This window comes from Capra hircus, chromosome 13, assembly GCF_001704415.2.
Source record: "Capra hircus breed San Clemente chromosome 13, ASM170441v1, whole genome shotgun sequence".
Lineage (NCBI taxonomy): Eukaryota > Metazoa > Chordata > Mammalia > Artiodactyla > Bovidae > Capra > Capra hircus.
The window spans coordinates 38,038,793-38,063,178 of NC_030820.1; the positions used below are offsets into that span (position 1 = coordinate 38,038,793).

General features: G+C 48.9%; 1 protein-coding gene across 1 annotated transcript in view; it reads left to right on the forward strand.

Moving 5' to 3' along the window:
* Nucleotides 1-24,386, forward strand: part of DTD1 (D-tyrosyl-tRNA deacylase 1) — a 75,807-nt gene that overhangs the window by 45,459 nt on the left and 5,962 nt on the right. Inside the window, exon 5 of the mRNA XM_018057245.1 lies at nucleotides 19,544-19,711. Coding sequence (XP_017912734.1) covers nucleotides 19,544-19,696 — 153 coding nt within the window. The 3' untranslated portion in view covers nucleotides 19,697-19,711. The remainder of the gene's footprint in view (nucleotides 1-19,543; nucleotides 19,712-24,386) is intronic.

The following is a 24,386-nucleotide window of genomic DNA, read 5'->3' on the forward strand; positions in this document are numbered from 1 at the left end:
CAGCTCAGCCCCGCACATCCTGTCATCAGTCTCTTACGCTCTCTGAGCCGCATTTTCTTCCATTTGAGTAGAGAGGCTTTTAGTCCCCATCCTACGGAGCAGCAGTGAGGATGCAGAAACAAGAGCTACTTGTACAGCTTGTACAGCTCAGCACTCAGCATTAGATGGAGACTCCATTACTCTCATCTCTTCCATCACAGAGATGGTTTAGATGCTTGAAAAGCAACTTCAGCTGGAGGCAGCGGGAGGGAGGCCTCTTCCGGGAACAGGAGCAGTGGCCTCCCCCGAGCCCAGCACCCACGAGGGATGCCGCAGAGCCCAGAGGACGCTCCCAGCGCGCCCCTGGTGTACAGGGAGTGCTCAGCAGACCTGTACTGCACGTGCTTTTACGGATCTGATGTATACCGAGGCTCCGTTGGCCTCTGTGTAAATAGCACACCTCTACTCATGAGCCTCTGTTAGAATTCTCCAGGTGAACTGTGGTGGGTGTCAGGTCCGGCCCCCGCAGTGCATTTCCCCCAGCTCAGGCCTGCGAATGTTTGAGCGAGTCAGGTCACCTGCTGGGACAGCCCTGTCTTGGGGGGAGGGGACAACAGCCTCTTGCCAGGTCAGACAGGATAGCCAGATGACACCTGTGGTCTCTATGTCTTTGTCGCAGATCTCCTCTGGTCTCCCCCACCCTTCTGGTCACACTGACCCCAGGTGCCTGCCCTCGATGGGAGGGTCCCATGTGGGTGATTGAAATGCAGGTCACTGAGGACATTCATAAGAGTGAACAGCTCTGTCTTGGTGAGATCTAGAAAAGAGTTACTTACTGTGCTCCTAGGTAACTGCTTTTTTCTTTGCTTGTCATTAAAAAAACAAAAACAAACAAAACACCTGAGAAACTAGAGGAAAATCTTATAACCAAAGTAGAGCAAATCTTTAAGAAATGATTAAACAACATTACATTGAAACATTAAATACAGAAAACTATATTTTACTTCTCTTAATGGAGCGATTTTAATTTCTCATTTGTAGTCTTTTTCAGATAGTCACATAACCTTTATTTTGGTGTAACCACCACATACTTCTTCTAATTAAAACTCTTCTTAAATATCTTCATTGAGGGTGATTCGTTTTTATGTTTATCATTTTTGTGTTTACATACTAGTTGTTAAATCACTCTAAGTTCCTAACTCTCCTTTATGGTGGGACATCTAGATTATCTTACATTTTTTCACAGTTGTAAGTAACACCAAAGTGAACATCTTTATTCTAATAATGCTTTTTTTACATAAGAGAAATTGTAAGAAATGAATATGAACACATTTATGGCTCGTATGTATAAGCAAGTCAGTAAAACTTCATCGGAGCACACATGGAATTTTACTGTTCTGTTGGGCTTTTCTAGGATTTGCTCATATATTTGTTTTTGACAATAATCACACAGTTCCTCGTGTGACATCCTCGGAAGAGAGTACCTGGTGACAGGTGCCGTGAAAGAACTACCTGCTGCTGTGGTGGTGAAAAAGCTGCTTCTGCTTTCCTGTAATTTTTTTTTTAAATTGATTTGTTTTTGACCATGCTGGGTCTTTGTTGCTGCGCAGACTCGTCTCTAGTTTCCGAAACGGGGGACTGCTCTCTAGTTGCAGTGCACAGCCTTCCCATTTGCCGTGACTTCTCTTATTGGGAAGCAAAGGCTCTAGGGCACGTGGGCTTCAGTAGTTGCTACGCATGGGCTTGGTGTGTTGGGGCTCCTGGGCTCTAGAGCACAAGTTCAGTAATTGTGGCCCACAGACTTAGATGCTGCACAGTCTGTGGGATCTTCCTGGATCAGGGATCAAACCCTTGTGTCCTGCACAGGTAGGCAGGTTCTTTATCACTGAGCCAGCTGGGAAAGCCCTTCCATGGTGTGTTACGGAACGTTCCTAACAAAGGTCAGTACATCAGTAAAGCACCAGTTAATCTATTGGCTGTTTCATTCATTAACTCAGTGATGCACGGGGTACCAGGTTTTCTCATCAGGGACTGTGAGCCCCAGAGAGTTATTGTCCCAAGGGTGTGCAGGGGGTTGTCCCCTGCCTGATGCCTCACACACAAGACAGCACTCAGTGTCTGCCTGTGGCCAGAGGGGACGATGTCACCAACAAGCTTGGCCTAATGAATCTGTGAGAAATTCCCTGATCAGGAGCGCATAGCATTTAAAAACAATGCAAATGGCCTTCCCTAAATAGATCAGTCCCTGATCTTTCATCCTGTCTTTGCTAGATTCTGGCGATGTTCTTTGAGCTTTTTAGGCTTTTACAGTGATAGAGTTTTTGCTCTTAAGACTTTAGGCTTTTCCTTCATCCTGTGTGGTCAGCCAAAGGTTGGAGCAAAAGAGCCGGGGGCTGCCCGTGTGAGCTGAGTGCTCTCAGGAAGGCCTTCTGGCATGGAGGGTCCTGGGGAGCCACTAGGATGGCACCCCTTGGGACTCAGGCCGGCACACAGGTCACGTAGGAGTTAGCACTTGCCTAACCTCAGCGTCCTAGACGCAGCAGTCTGGTTTTCTTCGGTAAGCATCTGCTGAGTGGGTGATGTTCTGGGCGCTTGTTTTGGTCTCAGCTCCTAAGTAATCATCTGTAAGTCCTGCAGATTGCTGATTTGTGCATCTGTCAGATGAAACACGTCGAGTGCACGGATGATTCCGAGAAGGAACAAAACTCACTCCATAGTCGATTTAAAGGACCTTTTAGAGTCGTTTGTTTTGCATACCACTAAAGCAGTGTGATGCCCGAGGTCCATTTTAAAGCCCCGTTATGTAACCTTATCATTGCTATAGGAGGCATTTCTCTATAATCATTTTAATCTGTTGCATAATAAATGTTTAAAGAACCTCTTCTTCAACTTCTGTGCCAAAGGATTTTTAGAGTAAGTGTCTCCTTGTATGTTCTTCAAAAACAGAACAGAGAGGTGAAGCAGAAGTGCCCAGAGAAGAGACCCTTTCATTGGTCTTTTGAGCCAAGACAGAGGGAAGGGCTGACCATCTTTTCACAGAAGAAAGGCTTGGTCTCCATTCTGGGGCCTCTGAGTCTCCCCATCTGTGTAGAACATCCCCCCTTACCCCCATAACAAGCTCCCCTTCCTTAATTTTAATTTTCTTGGCAATTCAGCCCCTCACATGGATGCCATTACCTATCTCCTGTTATAAATTCCGCTTTCCCTGCTTTCCAGATGAGGCAGATGTTGAATCCAGAGTGAATTAGGGAAGTTGGCTCATTTAGCAGCTTTGGATGAAGACCCGAGGCCAGCTGGAGGAGCCAAACTGGTGTCAATACTGAGGTCGTAGAGCCGGCGGTTACCACGGGCCACACCGCGTCCTTGGGGCCACCCAGCTGCCAGTGACCGGCAGCAGGACGGTCTTAGATGTCTCTGCATCGGGGGTGCTGAAGGGGATTGCACTGTTCCGAGGATGGGGATCGGAGGCAGAGCTGTCACTATTTCTGCTGGAGGACAGATGGGGTCTGGAATAAGTCAGGAGAGGAAATTGTCAGTAAAATGCTTTAAAGAACTGGCAAACTGATGTCCTTGTCAGCACATGTCTTTGCCGTGTCCCTAAGGTTTTCCTCATTGTCACTGGTGGTTCCTGTTCCCAGTGCTAGTTTTTGTCCCTGAGCTCGAGGACTTGGCCCCAGCCTGGAGCAGGCTCGGCCTCAGCTGCCCACTGTGATCTAGAGGCCTCTTCCTGGATCCAACCCAACCTCACCCTTCATGCTTCTTGAGTTTCTTTTTTATTTGCTCTGATGTCCATCTTCAAGTCATCTTTTTTTTTCCCTAAGAAGAACGTTTGGAAAGTAAATGTTCTTAGAAATCTGAACTGTCTATCTTGTCCTTACAGTTGACGGTTGGTTTGGATGAACACAGAGGTGTAGGTTCAAAATCCTTCATGATTCTCGAGGCTTTTCTCCTGCCTCTGGGGACGCTTGCAGATTGGTCCCATTTTCATCCCTTTCTTGGTAGCTTTCTTGTTTCCTCCCGGGATGCTGTGGGGACCTTTTTCTTTGGTGTCCTGCAGTTCCATTAAGATGTGTCCAGTTTGCCTCTTGCTTATTAGTAGTCCAGGAGTCCCTAAATCTCAGTGCTCTAGCTTGCCTTTAGCTCTGGGAAGTTTCTTCCTCCTGTTATTATTATTATTGTCACTGTTGTTGACTTTCACCCGTTTATTTTTCTGTTCTCTCTTTCTGGAAAGCCTAGAGGTCACTTTATAGTTATTATAGATTGCTCCTCTGTCTTAAACTTTTTCAGTGTTTTCTGTGTCTTTTTCTGTTATTTTTCTCCCTGGGACAATGATTAAACTCTTACCTTCCAGCCCTTGTACTGAATTTTAAGTTCTGTTAGTCATGTTTTAAGTATCCATGAACTCTCTTTGTTGTTGTTGTTCTGCCCCAGCTAGTGTTTTCGTTTCTTTTTCTTTCTCTGTTTTTAGGGGTATTATGTCTTCTTTTCTGTTTTTTTTCAGTTTTGTTGAGATGCAATTGACATACAATATTGTATAAGTTTAAAGTGTACACCATAATGATGTGACTTACATACATCATGAAATGATGACCATATTAAGTTTAGGAAGCATCTGTCATCTCATATAGATGCAAAATTAAATCAATAGAAAAAATTGTTTTCCTGCTGATGAGAACTCTTAGATTTAACTCTCTGAACAGCTTTCATATACAACATACAGCAGTGTTAATTGTACTCATGTTGTACATTACATCCCGTTGCTTATTCATCCTATAACTAGAGGTTTGTGGCATTTGGCTGCCTTCATGCAATCCCCCCAGCGCCTTTCCCCTGTGGTGACCACAGATCTGATCCCTTTTTCTTTGGGTTTGCTTTTGAAGCATAATTTGACCTATAGTACAGTGTTAGTTGGGGCTTCCCACATGGCTCAGCAGTAAAGAATCTGCCTGCAGTGCTGGAGACGCAAGAGACATGGGTTTGATCCCTGAGACAGGAAGATCCCCTGGAGGAGGGCATGACAACCCACTCCAGTATTCCTCCCTGGAGAATTCCATGGACAGAGAAGCCTGGGGGCCTACAGTCCATGGGGTCACAAAGAATCGGACACAACTGAAGTGACTGAGCGTGCGTGCACAATGTTAGTTCCTGTTACACAACAGAATGACTGGATATGTCTGTATGTTTCAAAATTGTCACATTTAGTTACCATTGGTCACCATGCAGGGTATTATATGATTCTTGACTATATTCTCCCTCATAGCTCATTTATTTTGTAGCTGGAAGTCTGTGCCACTTAATCCTCCTTTCTTTCCTCCCCCAACCCTCTGGCAGCCACCTGTTGGTTCTCTCTATCTATAACTCTGTTTTGTAATGTTTGTTCATTTATGGTTCTTTTAGATTCCACATAGAATTGAAATCAAACAGATTATGCCTTTCTCTGTCTGATTTATTTCACTTAGCCTAATACCTTATAGGTTTATACCATGTTGTTGCAAGATTTCATCCTTTTTTAAGGCTGAATAATATTTAATTATATATACATATTATATATATATATACACGCACACACACATACACACAATGAAAATGTGATATATACATATCACATTTTCTTTATCCATTTGTCTATGAGTGGATACCTAGGTTATTTTTGAATCTTGGCTATTGTAAATAATGCTGCAATGGATATAGGGGTGCATATATTTTTCCTAATTAGCTTTTTTGTTTTTTTTCAGATAAATACCCAGGAGTAGAATTTCTAGATCATATGGTAATTCTATTTTTAATTTTTCGAGGCCTCTCCATACTGTTTTCCATAGTGACTGCACCAATCAATTTACATTCTCTCCAACAGTGTAAGAGGTTTTTCATTTTTCCACATCCTTGCCAACACTTATCTGTGTTCTTTTTGATGACAGCCATTCTGACAGGTGTGAAGTGGTATCTCCTTGTGGTTTTGATTCATGGAGGGGGTAGAGGGCTTAGTAGTGTTGTCTTTTTAATGCCCTCTGAAAATATTGATTGGGTTTTTAAGTGCTCGTTTCTGTTCACAGAGTTATCTCTGCTCAGAGTCAGCGGTCCTGCTCAGTCTACCTGATCCTTCTCTTGAGCTGTGGGTGCTCCCCCAGGTGTCTGGATGCTCTTGGCTGGCTGGCTGTGCCTAGGGATGCTGACCCAAGTCAGTTAATTAGGTGGTTGGTGGGTGGGCAGTCAGTTTACAGGAAGGTCAGTTTGGTCTCCAGTGCTTGTGTTCCCTGGATCGGAGGCCAGTGGGGCACACAGCCTATGCGCATATGTGGGCAGGAACCTCAGAGAAACAGTGCAGGACTCCTCATCGACTCAGGTTTTGAAAAGGTCTGAGCAAGAGGTGGGAAAGGGTGCTTAACCAAGGGGCAAACTGGAGAAAGCAACTCTCTCCTGTAACATAAACTGAGATTTCACAGCAATTCTGAGAACGGTATTTTTGTTGTTGTTTGTTTGTATTTGTTTTAAAAAGTTATTTTTATTTCTCAACCATTTCTCACATCAAGGACATCTTGCAGTGTCTGGATACCATTTCGGTTTTAACAGGTGGTGGGAGAGGGAGAAAGTGCTGCTAGCTTCTCGTGAGTAGCGGCCTGGGATGCGGCTAAACACCCTGAGACCCACAGAGCATCCCGCACAACAAAGGGTTAGCGCTAGTTAGTGTTAGTCACTCAGTCTCGTCTGATTCTTGGCGACAGCATGGACTGTAGCCCGCCAGGCTCTTCTGTCCATGGAATTCTCCAGGCAAGAATACTGGGCAGAGTGGGCTGCCATGCCCTCCTCCAGGGGATCGTCCCAGTCCAGGGGTCGAACCCACGTTTCTTGTGTCTCTTGCATTGGCAGGTGAGTTCTTTACCACTAGCATCACCTGGGAAGCTCTTTTAATTGGTGAAGAGATGGGAAGTCTGTTAAATAGGTTTTGATTCCCGCAGCCGTAAATATTCCATAGCAATGCCTCAGAGTCAGTCTATAGAGAAAGTCTTGTAATGGATTGAGAGCCTCTTTTTTGTGGACGTTTAGATTGCTCCAGTTTTTACTGCTGTAAAAACCAATTCATTGAACACCCTTTTGTATGTATCTTTGTGTACTAAGCCACTTATTTTCCACAAGATAAATTTTAAGAGGTGAAATTATTGGGTCAAAATGTGGAGACACTTGCTGTGGGTTGCCAGATTGCACCCCTAACGTCCAAACTAACTCTCCATCAGCATCATGTAATGTTCCTTTTCTTAAACCCTCATGAAGGCTGAGTATTATCATTGTTTAATCCTTGTCAACTTGGTGGATTCTAAATTGCATCTGATTGTTTTATTTGTATCAGTTTAATTGCTGGTGAAGTTGAGCTCTTTCTCATAAGCTTATTAGGCATTGGCATTTCTTCCTATGTAAAAAATTGCCTAGGAACATGAATTTCAGATCCTGATTGATTCATTTCTTGTTTACATTTCTATTTTCTTTTTCACTGATTAGTTTTGGGACTTGCATAACTCAATTTTAGGCTACATTACTTAATATAATTTCCTTTATTTGTCTCTCAAGAGGCTGGAGTTCTATGAGTAAGTTATTTATGCATTTATTTTTTAAGGATGGGAATGGCCATGATACATTCTGAAGACTTGCAAGTTTGGGGACACCCTGGTGACTGGGGATGTTTGGGTCGTCATCTGTTGCCTTCAGGTTCTATAGGTGTCTTCCAGTGGCTGGTTGGCCTTCCTCCCTTACCCACATGTCTGTCTGTCATCATGCAGCCGTCCTTTCATTCATGGGATACCCAGGTCACTAGTGCTTTACTGCTGCCTCTCTGCTGGCATTTAGTCATGTGGAAGAGAAGGTGATGCTCTCCGTGTGGATTTCTCTAAATTTCCCTGACGGCTGGTCCTTCCAGGATACACTTGAGCCCATGGGATGTCCTTCTGTAATGTCTTTACTTATTGCTTTCTCAGTATCTGCTCTGATCTCGCCTTTTCTCCCTTCCTACACGTGACTTCCAAGTTTCTGCTGTCTTTGCTTATCATCTTTTCCTCTGCGTATTAGGATTACACGAATTGATTTTCCTGAGTCATTAATTTCTTTCCGTACTATTGGATCTGTGGTTAACTATATCCAGTGTATGAGTTTTCTTTCTTAAATTTTAAATTGCCTATTCAAGTAATTATGTGCATAATTAAAAATACTTAACACATAAAGGCTTGTAATAAAAATACCCTTTTTTGGCCTGTTTTCCCTCGTCCTTGTTCTCTTCCCCACAAGCAAGGACCTCTAACATACTTTAAGCTGTTTCCTTGGGTCCTTTCCCTCTTTATCCCTAAATAATAAACTTTTACCGTTTCTTGATGTACTAAGTTCTGACATTATTTATCTCGCATTACTGTAGAGGAGGAACCCGCTCTGTTCACATCCCCCATCTTTCCAGTGTTGTGACATCATTTTAATTGAATCAGTAAATGGTTTTATGTTGCCATGACCCCATGACTGTGGTCACCCCAGGGCCCAAGTTATATCCTATGTTTTTTTTTTCTCTTGTTCAGTCTTTTGCTTTTCTGGGCGTGTGTACTTATGTTTTCTTCTTGAGATCCTGCTGAAAGCACTGTGTTTTCTCCTCCTGCTCCCAGACCTCTGTTTCTAAGCATTATCTCTCTCTCTAGGCCCTTTCTGGAAAATCCCATGGGTGGTGGAGCCTGGTAGGCTGCAGTCCACAGGGTCGCGAAGAGTCGGACGTGACTGAGCGACTTCACTTTCACTTTTCACTTTCATGCATTGGAGAAGGAAATGGCAAGCCACTCCAGTATTCTTGCCTGCATAATCCCAGGGACGGGGGAGCCTGGTGGGCTGCCGTCTATGGAGTCGCATAGAGTTGGACACGACTGAAGCAACTTAGCAGCAGCAGCAGCAGCAGCAGCAGGCCCTTTCTGGGAGCCCCTCTGGAGCCCTTGCGCCCCCCACCCCCCACCCCCAATGTGGACAGGTAAACCCCTGGCTTTGACCTCTCTGTGGGTCATGTGCGCTGTTTTTCTGCAGCCCATGTCTTCCTCTTTTCTGGATTATTACGTTGCTCCAGATCTCCTCTGCTGGCATTTGTGCAACATGTGAGACCAAGTGGGGCAGAGGAAAGGTTCCCCCCTCCCCTTTTTTAAGAGTCTTGCAAATTGAAGAAACATTTTGAATCATTTAAAGAGCACTGTTAGTTTCAAATGCTCATGAAAAGTTTTCTGTTACCAATTATGCGCTGGAATACCAACACTGAAATGGTTTTAGTGTCTCCTTAAACTTTGCTCTCCAATGATTAACCAGACACGTGCTGACAGTGAGCTCAGTATCAACTCCAGCCCGAGATAGATGTTGACTAAACTAGGCGCCTGTTATTTCTGCCTCCGAACGAACAGCAGTGGCCCAGAGAGGTTAGCTGTCGCCCGTCACTCTGGAGATTTTCCAGTGAAGGAAGGGCCCAGGACACAGGCGTGAGGAGGGCTGTTGGGTCCTTTTCCGCAGTGGGGTGGGGAGGGGGTGGTCAACATAACCAAACTCTTGGACGCTGAAATGCATCGTTTGCCATGTCTGGGCGACCAGTCTTCAGAGCATTCACCTGTATGATGAGATGTCACAGGACTGTAAACCGCATCCCTCAAGCCCCTTGAATGGGGGGACCCTCGTCTCCCCCATGGCCCTCCAGTATCCCAGGTGCCGACTGGTGGAGAATGCGGGGTAACACCGGCCAGTGACACAGGGAGTGCGCACGTGAGAACCTGGCTCATCTCAGAGCATCTGAAGTGCTCTGGTGTGGGTGCCCCCGAAGTGAGAGGCTTCGGTTCAGGTAGTTAACGTGGATAGTCTTCCCAAGGGGCACAGGGAGGGTGGACACCAGATGGGGAGGGGGAGCCAGCGTGTGACCCCTGGGCACCCCCTGGGGGACCAAGGTCATCTCCAGAGGTGCTCACCTTGGGACCATCTGTGCTCCAGCCAGGCCTGTGGGCATCTTCACGATGAAGGTGCAGATGTTCCAGCAGGAGGTCAGAAGTTGTGGGCTGGTGGGGAGCTGTCCTAACCCTGCAGGGACCCCAGCAGCCTCCACTGCAAGGATAGAGAAGCCCACACCTGGGCTGGTAGGCAGCTGTCCTAACCCTGCAGGGACCCCAACAGCCTCCACTGCGAGGATAGAGAAGCCCACGCCTGGGCTGGCGGGCAGCTGTCCTAACCCTGCAGGGACCCCAACAGCCTCCACTGCGAGGTTAGAGAAGCCCACGCCTGGGCTGGCGGGCAGCTGTCCTAACCCTGCAGGGACCCCAACAGCCTCCACTGTGAGGATAGAGAAGCCCACGCCTGGGCTGGCGGGCAGCTGTCCTAACCCTGCAGGGACCCCAACAGCCTCCACTGCGAGGATAGAGAAGCCCATGCCTGGGCTGGCCTCCATCCCACGATGGCCCGAAACAAACCACCCGGTGTGTCGCATCGCCCGCAGGGAAGGCTGGGTGGGTGGGGGGACAGGCAGCTGAGTAGGAATAAGGCGGAGACAGCAAGCACCCCACCTTCACCCACCACTCTGCATGCCAAAGAGGGTTTTTGTAAACAAGGGGGAAATCAGAAAATGAAATTAGCTTGCACGATTTCAGATGGGAACGGATACCTCCTTGCCTGACTTCTCCCCGCCCCCCCACCTCCCCGCTTTTTTAAATTCCCACGAAAACCTCAAGCAGAGTTAATAATGTATGAAAATTAGGTACCATGTGTGTACTTTGCTTTGTTATGTTTTTATTAAGCAGCCAGTTGATTTAAAAATAACAGCGCAACAGCTGACATAATGGCAGACGGCTTGGCGTGTATGGCAACATCCTCTTTGAATGTTGTCAGATTTTCCATTACACAAGGACACTTAAAAAAAAAAGGCTTTCAGAATTATCACATAATAGGAAATTATCTCAAGTTACAGTTTGATAAAACAAATTGCCCAACACAAATTCCAGTTTTTAAAGATGGCTCGGTCAGTTAGAACTAGTCCACGGAAGTTGGTTTCTACAGATTATTTAAAATCCCACCGTAGACTCACGCTTCTGTCTTCCTGGAGTTTCTCTAGGCTACTGGGGTTTGGCCTACCCCCCTCCTTTTTTTTTTACCTTCTTTTCTGTCCCCTTCCTGTCCTCTGCCCTCTGGCCTGTTCAGGCAGCAGGAGAAGTCGCAGGTCGTGGGCCCAGAGGTTTCCAGGACTGCAGCAGGTGCCCCGCCTCTGAGGGTTCCGCGGGCTGGCTCGGGGCTTCGGGCTGAGGTGGGTGCCCTCTCCCAGGTTTCCAGCACCAGCCTGTGTCGTTTCTTGAGGGATCCCTGCCCATGGTGGAGGGGCTGCAGGCTTCTTTGGTCACTGCAGGGACCGGTGGGCTTTCCTGCACCTCCGTGGTGGGGCTGGATGGCTGCCTCGTGTGTGTGTGTGTGTGTGTGTGTGTGTGTGTGTGCGCACACGTGTGTGTGCGTGTGCGTGCGCACGTGTGTGTGCGTGTGCGCGTGTGTGTGTGTGTGTGTGTGTGTGTGTGTGTGTGTGATTGCACCTGACCCCCAGGAGGCTCACCGTCGGTGGAGCATTGCTCTGCTCCACAGCACATCTTCCTTACTGTCTCGGGTGTGTTAATTAGCCAGCAAACAGTCGTCTGGTGTCAGTGCATTTGGTGGATCTCCAGGGTGAGAGAGTGGTCAGCAGGCTGGTTTCAGTGAGTTGGCACAGTCAAGGCATCTTTCCTGGTGGCAGGAGTTGGTAGATACAGGAAGGATGGCGAGCTTGTGGAGGGAAGGTTCTAGAGCTGTTGAGAAGGACTCATGGGCTGCTGGGTGTGGGGCATTTTGTCTCTTAGCTCCTGTCCTTACTTTCGAGGGGACATGCCAGCCATGTCCCCTGCTCAGCAGCTTCCTGGGGTTGCCCGCTTGTGCCTCCTGATGGCAGCAGGTGTGGGCCAGCGTCTGTGGAGCCATCGTTACCTCGTGGTGTTTTAAAACGTAATTGCAGAGGAGACATTTGATCTCGATGACTTGCACCATAAGACTTGCTTGGAATCTTTGCAAGGGGTGGGTTGGAGCAGAACTTTTCCATCTACACCACGGTCTATAAAAATCTGAGTAACTGACTTCACGGGGCTTGAGCTTTTCTTTTGTTATTTCCTTCACTCTCTGATTAGATTCTGTTCATGTGTAGGACAGAACAGTCTGACAGGAAATAACCAGCATTAAAATATCTCAAGGACAAGAGTGTACCTGGCACCACCCTCGTAAGGACAGCACAGGGTTGGCTGCCCCAGTGCTAGGGCTGACCTCAGAAGCCCCTGTCCAGGTGAGCTTTGGCTCCTAAGGAGCCAGGTCGACAGGAAGCTCGGCTGGGAGTCCGGAGGCCTGGCGCTTTCCCCGGCCTGGCCATGGCCTTGAGCTTGCTCTCTCAACTGACTCCACCCCTCCGTGGTGCTCAAAATCAGTCTGGGAATAAGATGACCTGCTCTTGACTTCTCAGAATGCTCAAGGTGACAAATTGGTTGTCACCATCTAAGGGGCCGTTTCCCTGGTGTGAAGACTGACTTTTAAGGGAGGAAATTAACATTTCAGGTTACACTCGTGGGCCCTTTGAGGAAGGAGGTGCTCCTTTTAGTCAGCTGTCGTCTTAAAGTGAAGAAAAGACCTGAAATGGTTTTTGTGGGATTTGTGAGAACGTACAGAAACACTTAGAAGTTGTAATTATTCACACCTTTTTGCGAAATCGTGTTGGAAGCAAGTCTGAGGCACCGTCTTGCTCCAGGAGGGACCTTCCGTCAGGGGTTCCTGGGTACCTGTTATGTTCAGAAATGTCTTGTAAAGAAATCACTTTTCTCGGTCCCCTCCAACACGGCTGCTCGCGCCTGTCAGCTGGGTGGTAGGGCGTTCCCGAGAGAGGCGGGCGTGTGGTGGTAGCAGCAGACACACGTCTCTGTGTCCCCTCTCACACCCTCCCAGCCTGGACTGGTGTCCCCAGCCGCAGAGCCACGCCTTCCGCTCAGCTTCCCTGGAAAGAGCAGAATCTCAAGGCGGCTGGAATTCTGACTGCATGGACCACGGTGCGAGTCCTGGAGTGGCTGGTGTCTGCAGCAGCCTGGGGGTGCTCCTTCATCTCGTGTTTTATGTCACTGTCCACTGGATTGTTCCACAGGCTGAAGGGATCCGCCTTTAAAGATGTTTCAGCAGCGAGTGGTGGACTGCCCACCACCATGGCTGTCTCCATCTCTGGTGACTCGGGGCTCCCACATGCCCCAGCCCTCCAATCAGCTGGCAGAGGTCTCCACCTCTGTCTTGGGTGATGGTTACCCCAGCAGCATCTTGTCCCACCTCTGATCCCAGCCAGGGAATGTCCTGAGTCCTGACCATGCCTTGCTCTCCCTCTCTCGGCTACTCCTGGCTCAGCCTTGACTTCCCTTGGCCTCTCGCTCCTCAGCCTCATCCTCTGCAGCCCTTGACCTTCTGGTTTAGTCGCCTCATGCTGGGGGGGCCTGCACCCTCCCCTGTGAATGTCCTGTAGTGAAGATGAATACAGAGGCAGTGCTGCCCAGAGTGGGCACACCTTCCCCTCCCTCCAGGGACTCCCGCCCCACCCTCAGCTCTGCTTCCATCCAGCCTTCCCCGAACTTGAGGGCCTGTACCCCACCAGCTCACCGCACACTGGCCACCCCTCATTCCCTGGTGCTGGCTGCCTCTGGGGCTGCCCCTTGCTCATGGCCCCTGTTTATCAGTGGACAGGCTGGAGCCACACTTGCCTCCCTCACCCTGGCCCACCTCTCCTACTGCTGCTGATGGGCCTTCAGGCCTCTCCTGAGGTCAGTACCAGTGACCTCGAAGCACTCCTCCAGGTCCTCGTGCTCTGGAGGCTTCCCCATCCTGCTTCCTGTTAGCCGAGTATCCAGTTCAGTCACCTTAGGTTTGGTCCTTCCGATTTTTCAGCCACAGGTAGAAACATCCAGTCACACTGAGGTCCTGCAGTGGCTTTTTGCTGAACCACTAAGGAGCAGGATCTGGGTCAGGGCTGGTTTTGTTTTCATTTGTCAAAAGGAAATGGCCCCAAGGTCCCTGTGTGTCTCCATCTGCGAGGCTGAGTGCAAAGGAGGGTAGCCGCTTGGCCTGCCATGAGCTTCGGGCAGGATGCTAGGGTCGCCAGTGCTGTAAGCTTCTCCACTTCAAAACGGGTTGGTAATAGTTCCTTTTATGCGCACCCAGGGCTGAGAATAGGACCAGGCTAGAGTGGGGATCGCCAGTTATTTGTGTGGTGGACATTCGGCCCAGAAAGCCAGGGCTATGTCTGGTTCTCCCCTGTGTTCCTGGCACCTTGGACAGGGTGTGACTTGTAGCCAGTGCTCATAAATTTCTGAACTGAAGCTTATAGATTAAGCAGGAAGGCCACATGACTCGCTGGAGAGAATGTAGAGTTTGGTGTCTAGAGGACTGGGGTGTGGTCCTGTGTCTGCCTCTTGCATCCTGTGGACGACCCCTGAGCAAGCCTCACCCCCTGAAGGTCCATTTCTCCTTTACTTCGACGGGTGTGTGATGAGATGCTTTGCTGTCAGCTGGTCGTGCTCCAGCCGTTCCCACATGTAGCTGAAACAGTGAGGAACTTAGTGATCTCTGGCCCCCTCCAAGAGGACGGCTGATTCCTCTGGCTTGGCCCTGCTCCTGCCCCTCCTCAGGGCTTCTGTGTCCCCCAGACGCCCCCTCCTCATTCTGAGTACTGCCTCCATTCTGCGAAGTCTCATGCACTTGTGTTTATTTGGGAGCAAAATAGTCCTCTGAAGCCCCCTGGAGCTCCCTTAGGTCCTCGTGACTGTGGCTCAGGCCCGTGTGACAGCAGGCTCAGGGCCACTTCTGAGTAGAGGGAAGAGGAGGGACTGGATGGTGACTGTAGCTCAGGCCACCAGTGTGGTTTCTCCAGGGGATGCTGATAAGGACACACCTGTTAGTGGGCTGTTCAGAGCAATTGGGATCAATTGGGCAGAGGTGCAAAGCCAGGAGCCTACCTTTGCCTAGACGCATGCTTGAAAGCAGAATGTGACTGCCCTGGTAGGGCTTAGGGAGCTTGTCCTCTGTGGTGTGGCCGCAGTCTCTGCCCTGCCCTGATGTCTCATGTGTGGTCACTTCACTCATTCTCTTGCCTGGTGCCTCAGATCATGATCACGTTTGCGGGCCCTGTGATGAAGCATTGTGACCTTTGTGTTCAGCCAGCTTATTTGTATGTGAGGCACTTAGAGCATGATCATCTTGATTAAAAAGAAAGCTTTCTTTTGTCAGTGGATTTAAGCGTGAGTCAGGAAGGTTTGGGTCTAGATAGTCCAATCCTCTATTCTTTGCTACAGAGATGCAGCGTAAGAGGAATGGGCCGACCTCGGGACGGTTACCTGGCCCCTGGGGATGTCTTGGAAGGTTTGGGTTTCACTTTGAGACACTAGAGCCTGTATGGTTTGCAAACTGCTTTGCAATATGGACCCTCTCAGATGATTGGGAAAAAAAAAAAAAAAAGCAAACAGGGCTTCCCTGATGGCCCAGTGGTTAAGAATCCACCTGCCAATGCAAGGGACGCAGGTTTCATCCCTGGTCTGAGAAGATCCCACATGCCACGGGGCAGCAAAGCCAATGCACCACAACTGCTGAGCCCATGAGCTGCAGCTGCTGCAGCGTGCATGCCTGGAGCCTGTGCTCTGCGGCAAGGGAAGCCACTGTACACAGCCAAGAGTCCCCCTCAACTCAACCAGAGAACCCCCACCAGAAACGAAGATCCAGCACAGCCAAAAATAAAATAGAAAATCTTTAAAAATGAAAAAACACAGAAACAAAAAGCAAAAGCCCTCCATCACGCTGTTGTAGGTTGTGTCCCCACAGACCTGTCGTGGTTTGTATTTTCCTTGACGTTTGTGTCCTGATTAACTTGAAAGCCATGGCGTGCTACAGGAGTCTGTACGCAGCACCCTTTTCTTCTTTTTCTTTCTCATTTGTTTCCTCAAAAAAAAAAAAAAAATCCACTGCTTTCTTGCCTTGAGATGTAAATTCCACATTCTGGCTGCATTGGATTCCAAGTTTCTCCAAGAAAAGGCTTAAATTTATTAGGTTAGTTCACAATGTTCTCACAGAGAACTTTTACTCTGAGGCATGGAGCCATGTGTGGTCGGGGTTGTTTTAAAATAAATAATGAAAGAGTCAGCATCACATCCTTTACAGAAAGTCGGGCTGTGCCTGTTGCTTCAGTAATTGTCACACGTGATCCACAAGCTTGGTCCAGGGCGGCGGGCACAGGACTAGGGTGGAAGGTCAAGCGGATGCTCCCACATTTTTGCTCGGCGTTGATGGCACCCCTGGGTCAGTGCAGAATTGAATGGGTGATGTGGGGACCTGAGGACCCTTAGGAAGCCTGCTTCTACTGGGAATTGTTCCCTGTCATCCGGCCAAGATCTGGTTTCTCCACAGTGTTAAAGAGTGGGAGGCAGATAACAGGATCACAAACAAGCCTTTGTATATAATGGACTCTCAGCATCGCAGAGCCTTGGTCTGCTTGTGTCATAGGAGATGGCCACATTGTTTTATATTTACCGCTAAAGAGGGGAACCAAAACCAAGAGGTCCTCTTTGGGGAATAAAAATCATGCTTTCTCAGAGGCTAGCTTGGAACATATTCACAGTTATATAGGTATGTATAAGTATCCATCTGCCTGCAGACATGGATATGTAGAACACACATGTGTCAGCGTGCATACAGACACTGATGTGAACATAAACTGCTGGCAGAGGCTTATCACAGTTCACTGCTGAATGTTGATTTCTGGATGTTTGGATTCCATAACCTAAGGACATGAAAAATAAAAAAGGAAGGGGGTCTCATATGGATTGCCAACATGTTTTCTAAGGTCGTTAAACATTTTTTTGGTGGTGGATGGTAATTAGACTTACTGTGATGATCATTTTGCACTATATACAAATACAGAATCACATTGTACACCTGAAACTGATACAATGTTATATGTCAATTATGTCTCAGTAAAAATTATTTTAGTTGTAAGATACACAGAACATAAAATTTAACATCCTGCCCATTTTAAAGTGTATAGTTCAGTATGGTTATATACATTCATATTGTGCATCCAAGATCATTTTACAGGAAAAAGAACTAGACAGATGGGCCCCATTTCCTGTCCTAATCATTTCATAGAGGAAAGAGCGCCAAAAGAGAAACGAGGAAGGAAGGCTGGCGTCTTGTGTGTGTATGCGTGTGTGCACACGCCTAGTTAGTCAGTTGTGTTTGACTTTTCTGACCCTCTGGACTGTAGCCCACCAGGCTCCCTCTGTCCATGGAATTTTCCAGGCAAGAATACTGGAATGGGTTGCCTTTTCCTTCTCCAGGGGATCTTCCTGACCCAGGGATCAACCCATGTCTCCTTCATTGGCAGGCCGATTCTTTACCCATTGAGCCTCTGGGGAAGCCCAGATGGCATCTTGATGAAGGATGTTCCTCCCGCGTCTGTGGTAGAAAAGCACAGAGAAAAAAATAATCATTTATGGAAACAGTGCAGAAGGACAGAGGGCAAGGAGCTCTGTGTAGCCTTTACTCAGGTGTGTAAAATGCTAACCTTGTTTTGGCATTATACCTAAAACTAATATAATGTCTGCCAATTATATCTTAATAATAATAAAAAATACTTGCTTGTGTCTTCTCTGCCTGAAACCATCCTGCTCACAGCATCTGTCCTTGAGCTGTTTGTTACCAGGCCACGGCAGGTCATAGAGCTCGGGCTGGAGGAGCTCAGCATGGCTTCTAAGCACATAGTTCAGCGGTGGTATTTCTTCACAGTCAGACTTTGCAGACGAAGGAAGCCATGTGTTCATTTATGTCCTTGCATGAATCTTATCAGTCCTGGTCTGAGTGCCAGTAGCAAGCATTTCATGTCTGGCAGTGGTCAGCAGCCCTGTTCTAGAGCTGGTTTTGTTTTTATAGAAGTTAAGCCAACGATTACAGTCGGAGCCTGTATGTATTCATTCTACTGTGATACCACGCTCTACTCTTTCTCCCCAAAGTTAACTAGTGAACTGACTTTGGTTTGTACTCTCCAAGCCCCTCTTACATCTGCTGAAATCCTGCCATTAAGGCTTCTGAAACTGACATTGGTTTGTATTGACTATAAACTGGGTTTAAAGACTTATGTTGATCTGTGTCCATCTGCTCTAGAGGATCACTCTATATGACTGTGCCACGTTCTAATTATCTGTCTTCCTGTTGGTGGACATCTGGGTTGTTTCTAGGTTCTTGCTGATACATTAATACCACAGTGCACATGCCAGGGAGCCTTTCCTGTGCACACGAGAGGGAGTTTATCCCAGAGAGCTTTCTGGGAAGAGTCACCAGGTCAATGGGGGAGAGAAGCCTTTGTTCACAAAATTGAATTCCCTACTTAACCAACCCGGCTATTTACTGCAGTTGTTCAGGCACCTGGAATGGGAGTAGGGGGAGAGAGAATATTAAGTCAACCAGTACTAAATTTGGTTTTCTGGACCAAATTGAAAGCTGCTGATTGTTGATCTGTCTAAAGGTTTAGCTCAGAGTCTAAGAATAGTAAAGTAAGTATCTGGCAGGTTGCTTACAGTGACTTTTCTTCATGTCTCTGGGCTTGGGGCAGAGACCAGTGGGGAGCAGCCAGCCCTTCAGGTTCCCCCTTTTCCATGTGACCAGCAAAATGTTTGCAGACTTGGCCTGGGAAGCTGTGAACCTGGGTGTTGCCGTCTGTCAGGCTTTGTCACAGATGGCTCTTCTGGTCCAAGAAAATCCTCTGGCCACAGCTTGGTCCATCTCCTCAGATGAGTTTCTCTCAGCATGCCTTTCTGGAGTGCTGGGCGTTGCTCAAGAGTTTCAGCAGATCTGTCTTCCCACTGTCTGGTTGTGGTCTCTGAACAAGCTGGGGAGGCACCCAGAAGGGCAGAAGTGGCCTCGGGTGGCCTCAGGTGGCCTGGGGGACATGTGCAAGGGCCCCGTGGCAGCATCTCTAGGTAGCCACCATGCAGCCTGCTGCGAACAACAGGGCCTGGACCACGGATGAGTCTCAGGACAAACCGAGAGCCAAGGGGATGTCTACATGCTTTGTGTCACAGCTTCTCTTACCTTCAGCAAATAGGAGAGTGAGCTTATCTAAAGAGCTTATCACTCTTTAACAACCTGCCTGTGAGAAAAAGCTATAGAGCCATGAAAGAAAAAAAATAGCTAAACTGTAAACTAGACTAAAAGCCTCTCCTGCTCAGCCTGTCAGAGCAGCCTGTGAGTGGACCCTTCCCACACACCTCGGGACAGGCTGAGCTGTGGGGAGGGTCTGACGGAGATCACACACCTGATGCATCTGGTGTCAGATGGATGGACAGTGGCTATGGGATCTGGTGTGTCAGAGCCAATGCGATACCCCACATTATCAGATAGAAATCATGCCCGTGGTTGCTGCGTGTGAGGTCATTGGTGTTTTGGACATACAGGTATGAGTTTACATTTGTAAAATAATTCTTTCTTTCTTTCTTTTTTTAATAACCAGCTGTCAAAGCTTGAAAAGCAGCAGCAGAGGAAAGAAAAAACCAGAGCCAAAGGGCCTTCTGAGTCAAGCAAAGAGAGAAGCGCTCCCCGCAAGGAAGACCGCAGCGCCAGCAGTGGGGCCGAGGGGGACGTGTCCTCGGAGCGGGAGCCGTAGGTGGGCTGGACGCAGGTAGGGTGGCCTCCTCGGGCTGCGTGGTCTTCTTATGTGGGGGCACTGGTCAAGGATGGAGGACGGGATAGCTTGGGACAGTTTGCTTTATGGACATTCGCTTGTGGTCGCCTTAAATCCTGCTGCCCTCCAGGATGGAGAGAAGAGCTGAGATGCACCCACATCAGCTGACCGCTGCGGTTCTTAATGCTACTAGAGTGTTCCAGACTTGAGCTCCCACTTCCACACTTTCCTCTTGGGAGCTTTCTGTGTGGGGGAGTTGCAGCCAGCACCCTGTGCAGCCTCTCACCTGTCGTCCTTCACTGCACCCTCCTGGCACTGCCCGCTCATGTTCCAGGGAGTTCCCTGTAGCTTTGGGTCCAACTCCCTGCCTAAAGGTCATGGGCTCGATGTCCCTGCTGCCTGATGGCCCTTGGCTAGCTTGATTCCCTGTGAACACGTCGCTTGCCAGCATTCACTGGTGCAGGGAGAAGCATGGGAACCGTCTGGCCACGTCAGCCAGCACACTGGCGTGGGGGTGTGGAGGGATGCGAGCGAGACTCCAGGGAATGAGGGGTTGAGGGGCAGGACCTTGAGGGGCTGGTGGAAATGGGGCAAAGGGGGCAAGGGCACGAGCTGCCCAGCTAAGAGGAGAGCAGGTGTGCGTGTTGGGGCGGCCTGGACAGGTGGGCAGAGGCTGGAGAGCAGGCACATCGGCTGCTATTGGATGCTTGTCTGAGGCAGGGGCTCAGAACAGTCCAGGCCATGCTGAGTCTGGGGGGCGGGTCTGAGCCACCTGGGTTCTGTCCTGGTGCCCCAAGGGGGCTCTGAGAGCTGTCAGGTGCACAAGGGACACAGGTTCCAGTTTAGAAAGGTGACCCAGCAGCCCTAGGGAGCGGGCTGGAGGTGACAGCCCAGTGGGGAGGCAGCCGCAGAATGCACGGGATCAAGGGCTGGGTGTGTGGTTCGGAGCCTTTGGCCTGTAAACTGTGGTGCAGATCAAGTCCGCCTGTGGGTTCACCCTGCAGATGCCACATAGTGAGAGAACACCTGGGACATGGCTTCTGCCTCTGGAGTGGGGTGCCTGGGGTCTGCCTGTGGAATGTCTATTAGGGTGCCCGCTGCCAGCACGGAGACAGTGAGCTGAGCCCACAGGAGTGGCCAGGCACTGTGGAGCTGGCTCGCAGACAGGCAGGACGGGGATCTCGGAAGAGGTGGGGCTTGCTAAGCCATGTTGTGAGGGGGCCATGTGGGATGGTCAGTTCTGTAGGTCCTGTTGACTTGGCCCAGGCTCCATGTCTTGTTGGAGTGTCACTATGGGGGGAGCCCAGCCATGTCCACTGATCTGGGCTCACATGTGTCACACACTCATGTGAACATGAAGCCAAAGTTGGAAGGGAGTCCCTTCATGCTCGGCCTCATTTGTCAGCATCACAAACCCCACCTTGTTCTGGATCTTGATGCTCTGACCTAAAGCCACTGGTTTTTATTCACGAACTGAACCAGCTGGTATGAGTTTCATTGTTGTTCAGTCACTCAGTCGTGTCCAACTCTGCGACCCCTATGGACTGCAGCATGCCAGGCTTCCCTGTCCTTCACTATCTCCTGGAGCTTGCTCAAACTCATGTCCATTGAGTTGGTGATGACATCCAACCATCTCATCCTCTGTCATCCCCTTCTCCTCCTGCCTTCACTGTTTCCCAGCATCAGGGTCTTCTCCAGTGAGTTAGTTCTTCACATCAGGTGGCCAAAGTATTGGAGCTTCAGCTTCGGCATCAGTCCTTCCAGTGAATGTTCAGAGTTGATTTCCTTTAGGATTGATTGGTTTTATCTCTTGCCGTCCAAGGGACTCTCAAGAGTTTTCTCCAGCCCCGCAGTTCAAAAGCACCAGTTCTTCAGCGCTCAGTCTGCTTTATGGTACTCTCATATCCGTACATGACCACTGGAAAAACCATAGCTTTGACTGTACAGACCTTTGTTGGCAAAGTAATGTCTCTGCTTTTTAATATGCTGTCTAGGTTGGTCATAGCTTTTCTTCTTTAAAAAACACATATCAAGGAGCAAGTGTTTTTTAATTTCATGGCTGCAGTCACCATCTGCAGTGAGTTTGAAGCCCAAGAAAATAAAATCGAGACACTGCTTCCACTTTTTCCCCTTCTATTTGCCACAAAGTGATGGGACCGGATGCTATGATCTTTGTTTTTTGAATACTGCATTTTAAGCCACCTTTTTCACTGTCCTCAGAAGGGAGTCTTCTGAACCTGAAATTTGGTGTATAAGTAATGTTTGGTATTCATGAGCACACAGTAACCTTTTATGTGGCATATATGTGTAAAACTTCCATTCCCACATCTTCCAAGACCTGATGAGGACTTGATCATCATTGATATGGTCAGTTTTGTTGTCAGAAATACCGCTACCACCTCTGACTTACAGACCGTCCAGAAATCCTAAATCTGGGGATGATGGCCACATAAAGGCAGTGTGTAGGGCGGCTCTTGAAGTTAGTTTTCTGATTATGCTAATTAAGTGAGTCCAGCCGTGACTCAGAACTTCCATCAGGTTCTTACCTGCATCCTACCAGTTTCCATGTGACAGTGAGTAAGTTATGTCATTTCTGCTTCCTTGGTTTTTCTTCTGTGAACTAAGTGAGTGGAGTTCAGCGATGGTGGAAAAGGCAGGCAGGCACGAGCCACCACACCCAGCGGACGGGGTGGATGGGGACCCCGTGTGGATAAGACTGCTGTGCAGGGTGCCTCTAGGTCCCCTTGGCAAGATGTGGCCCCCAAGACGTGGCAGAGCCACTGAGGGGCCGTCTTGCCTGCCCTGGGAAGGTGCAGAGGAGCTGCATTGGGTCCCCTGGGCCGACCGTGGCTCTCAGTGGAGGGGAGGAGAGCCCCAGAGGCTGAGTGGTCAGCTGCGTCCAGGCAGTGAGGTGTCTCACGGCCTCAGCCCTTGACGAGCACTGACAGGCCTCGCAGGTCTCAGCTGTGACTTCCGTCAGGTGTCTGGGTGAGCCTTGAGGGATCTGTGGTGCTAGAGACCAAGGTGTAGCCAGGTTGGCCAGGGTCCCTCAGGACCGCATGTGGGGCCCAGGTGCTGGCACCGTAGGAGACAGACTCACTGAGCTTTGAGAATCCAGCTGCTGCTGCGCATGGGATGGAGGCTCTTGAGGCAGTGTGGACGGGTCCATGAAGATGTTGAAGCCACATTTATAAGAATATAACTGCAGCCACTGGGTTTTGGGCCAGGAGCCTGAAGTGAAACCTCCTTTCCTGACCATTTAAGATGGGTGTCCAGCTGCAGTTACTCTCACCGGAGATGGTGGCAGAGACCCTGTGGCTGGTGCAGGTGTGAATTGAGGGGGGTCCTCTGAGACACCCACACCAGGCGAAGACCAGGGGGCGCTTCCAGATTTGTAGACCCTACAGGGGTCTCCACAGGTCTATTGGGGGTTTGCTGCCTGTGGACCTGTGCTGCCCTTCTGCTGAAATGTGTCATCCCAGCCGCTCCTCCCAGAGCTACCACCCAGTGTCCAGAAGTCTGTAAGAGCTATAGCTGACAGGTGGTGACAGATGGAAGGTGACCTTGCCATCTACCTTACTCTACAGGAAAACAGTCCCCCCACCTCCCCACAATGAGGGGAGCTGTGGTTTTCATTTGATGTGGGTTTCATTTACTTTTCTTTAAAAACAAGTACCCTCAGGAGCATCACAGGCCTGAAGGGGAGCAGCTCTGAATTTCTGAGGCTTGAGAGAGAAAGAAAAGGCCAGAGAAGATGGAGTGAGAGGCTGCAGGATCTTGGGCAAGTGTTTCTTTGAAACCCCCTTGGTTCAGAGGACATTCCCAGGGTGTCACCGTCTCTCTGTTATACAGCAGATGTTCCTTCTCTTACCAAATGGACACGAAACTGCTAAAATCAGCTCCTCTTTTGTCCTCTGTCCTGTTCCTCAAGCTCCTCACTGTGCTGGGAGGATCCAAGGTTTCCTGTGAGGCCACAGCTCAGTTACCCTCTTTCTGGCCCATGGCTAAAGGCATCAGGGCTGCTGCCCATGAAAAAGAGTGTGGTTTCCACTTGGAACCACAGGCTGCAGTGTTCCCTCATTTGAGCATCGACCCAGCTGCCACTGGGAGGGTGTGAGAGAGGCACTCCCTACCAACACCCGCATCTCTGTCCTGAGGTTTCAGCCCTTGAAACCAGACAAGGAAAGTGTTTTGAATGCTGCCATCCGTGTGCTTTTCCAACTTAACCTTTGTCTGCATAGTGAGACGAGTCCTGGCAGAGCACATTTCTTTCTAAGGGGCTAGAGCAGTTGTGTTTGTGTGTGTGTGTTTGTGTATATGCTCTGTAGAAGGCTATCTCGTCACTTTTTGCTGCTGTTTCCCTGGTGAAGGTGGGATCTCTCATTCCTGAACGTTACTTTGCTTCCCTGTGTCAGTATTCTTGTTACTTTCCCATCCCTTTGCTGGTGTTGCATGGTATAAGATACTCTGTGCCTGCGATAGTGTTTTTATTTTATTTTTTTTTAACTTTAAACAACCTTTTTCCAGTGGTTTCCCTAGAGTTTTCAGTCTACATTTTTCACTGATCTGAGCCCATCCTCAAACAGCCTGGCCACCTTATTTGCGCGGGTGCCTCATGGAAACGGCTCCCAGACCCTGGCGATGCTGTGTCACTCATGTCACCTTCCATGTG